Source organism: Echinococcus granulosus, assembly GCF_000524195.1.
Source record: "Echinococcus granulosus chromosome Unknown EG_S00315, whole genome shotgun sequence".
NCBI lineage: Eukaryota > Metazoa > Platyhelminthes > Cestoda > Cyclophyllidea > Taeniidae > Echinococcus > Echinococcus granulosus.
The window spans coordinates 11,098-12,327 of NW_020170695.1; the positions used below are offsets into that span (position 1 = coordinate 11,098).

The 1,230-nt window shown below is 35.6% G+C and overlaps 1 protein-coding gene across 1 annotated transcript in view; it reads right to left on the reverse strand. All coding sequences in view use genetic code 11, as the record gives it.

Moving 5' to 3' along the window:
• Positions 1–422, reverse strand: part of EGR_10969 (RETRotransposon-like protein) — a gene marked incomplete at both ends in the record, with an annotated part of 1,078 nt that extends 656 nt beyond the window's left edge. Inside the window, one exon of the mRNA XM_024500218.1 lies at positions 398–422. Coding sequence (XP_024345369.1) covers positions 398–422 — 25 coding nt within the window. The remainder of the gene's footprint in view (positions 1–397) is intronic.
• Positions 423–1,230: the final 808 nt, after the last annotated feature.

The window sequence follows — 1,230 nt, forward strand, 5'->3', positions numbered from 1 at the left end:
TGATTACTGCCCAATTTGTCGGAGGGAAATCGCAACCAACGGTTTCGTTTTGTTGCACCAAAAAAGTAAATCTGAAAACCATTTTTGTTAACCTTTGTTTTATTTCTGTGCTAATGTTAAAATTAACATTAAAATTTTAGTGCTTAAAAATAGTTCCAACCATAATGCTTGCTGCCAGTGCCCAAGACAATTCCGCTGGTTTGAACGACTTCTCCGTCACTTTATTCAAAGATACATTTGTAAGTGTTCGTAAGTTTAAATGAAGCTTATTGCCTTTTTGGTCTGCAATAATTTCGGCTCTCTATATGAACACCTCCCACATCGTCTTTTATTGGATTATGCTGCAGTTCAAAATACGAGGGATTCAGAAATACGCCTATACTGTACGGAATGCTACTTGGATGTTGCGACGTGGGACGCATTACAATGCCACATGTTAGTATACCATTCCTGTAGGTTTTTCTCCATTTGTCGACCTTAGTCCGTGATGTTTTCTTATGTTTAGCTTTCCTGTCTTTGGGTTTTCAGTTGTATGGTGGAATGTATTCGTATAAAATGAAGTAAATCACCTTTTCTCTAAAAAAATCGTAAGTTCTTAAATTTTTGTTTGCTACCTAACACTCTTAATTTAATTGACACCATTAATGCGTAGCCATTTGGTATGACAATTTTGTGTTTGTACCAAAAAAATAATGATACATCTGACATCTGAAATTTGCCTTTAATCTGTATGTGATTTTGCCAATGCACTAATCGTTTAACGGATAATGATTGACGACTAATACCAAATGCTCTCCTGTTACCCTTTTATTTAGGATGGATCGTTTTTGATAACAATACTTTTTCCTTTTTCTACTTTTTTGTTCTCTTCAATTTACTGTCTAGCTATGCCATTTACTTCCCATGGTCAATTGCTTTAAGATGGGCTATGTAAGTAAGTTCAGGCGTTTATGCTTGTCTCTTGCTTGCCTTAACTGAAATACACGCACATAAAATTAAGGTTGATTCTAAAAAAAGAAATCTCATTTTCGCATGGGGTTGTCGCTATCGGTAATCTGGTTCCTCTTAATTTGTGATAAATAGTAAAGGAACAAACTACACATATGCTACGCCTCTCTTAAATAGCGAAATCCAGTTGCCGGTAGCAGACATGGCAATTAAATACTTGTGGAGAAGATGTGGGTAGCCAATTCTTTGGGGAACATCTTCAGTCATAATAAAGATACAAAT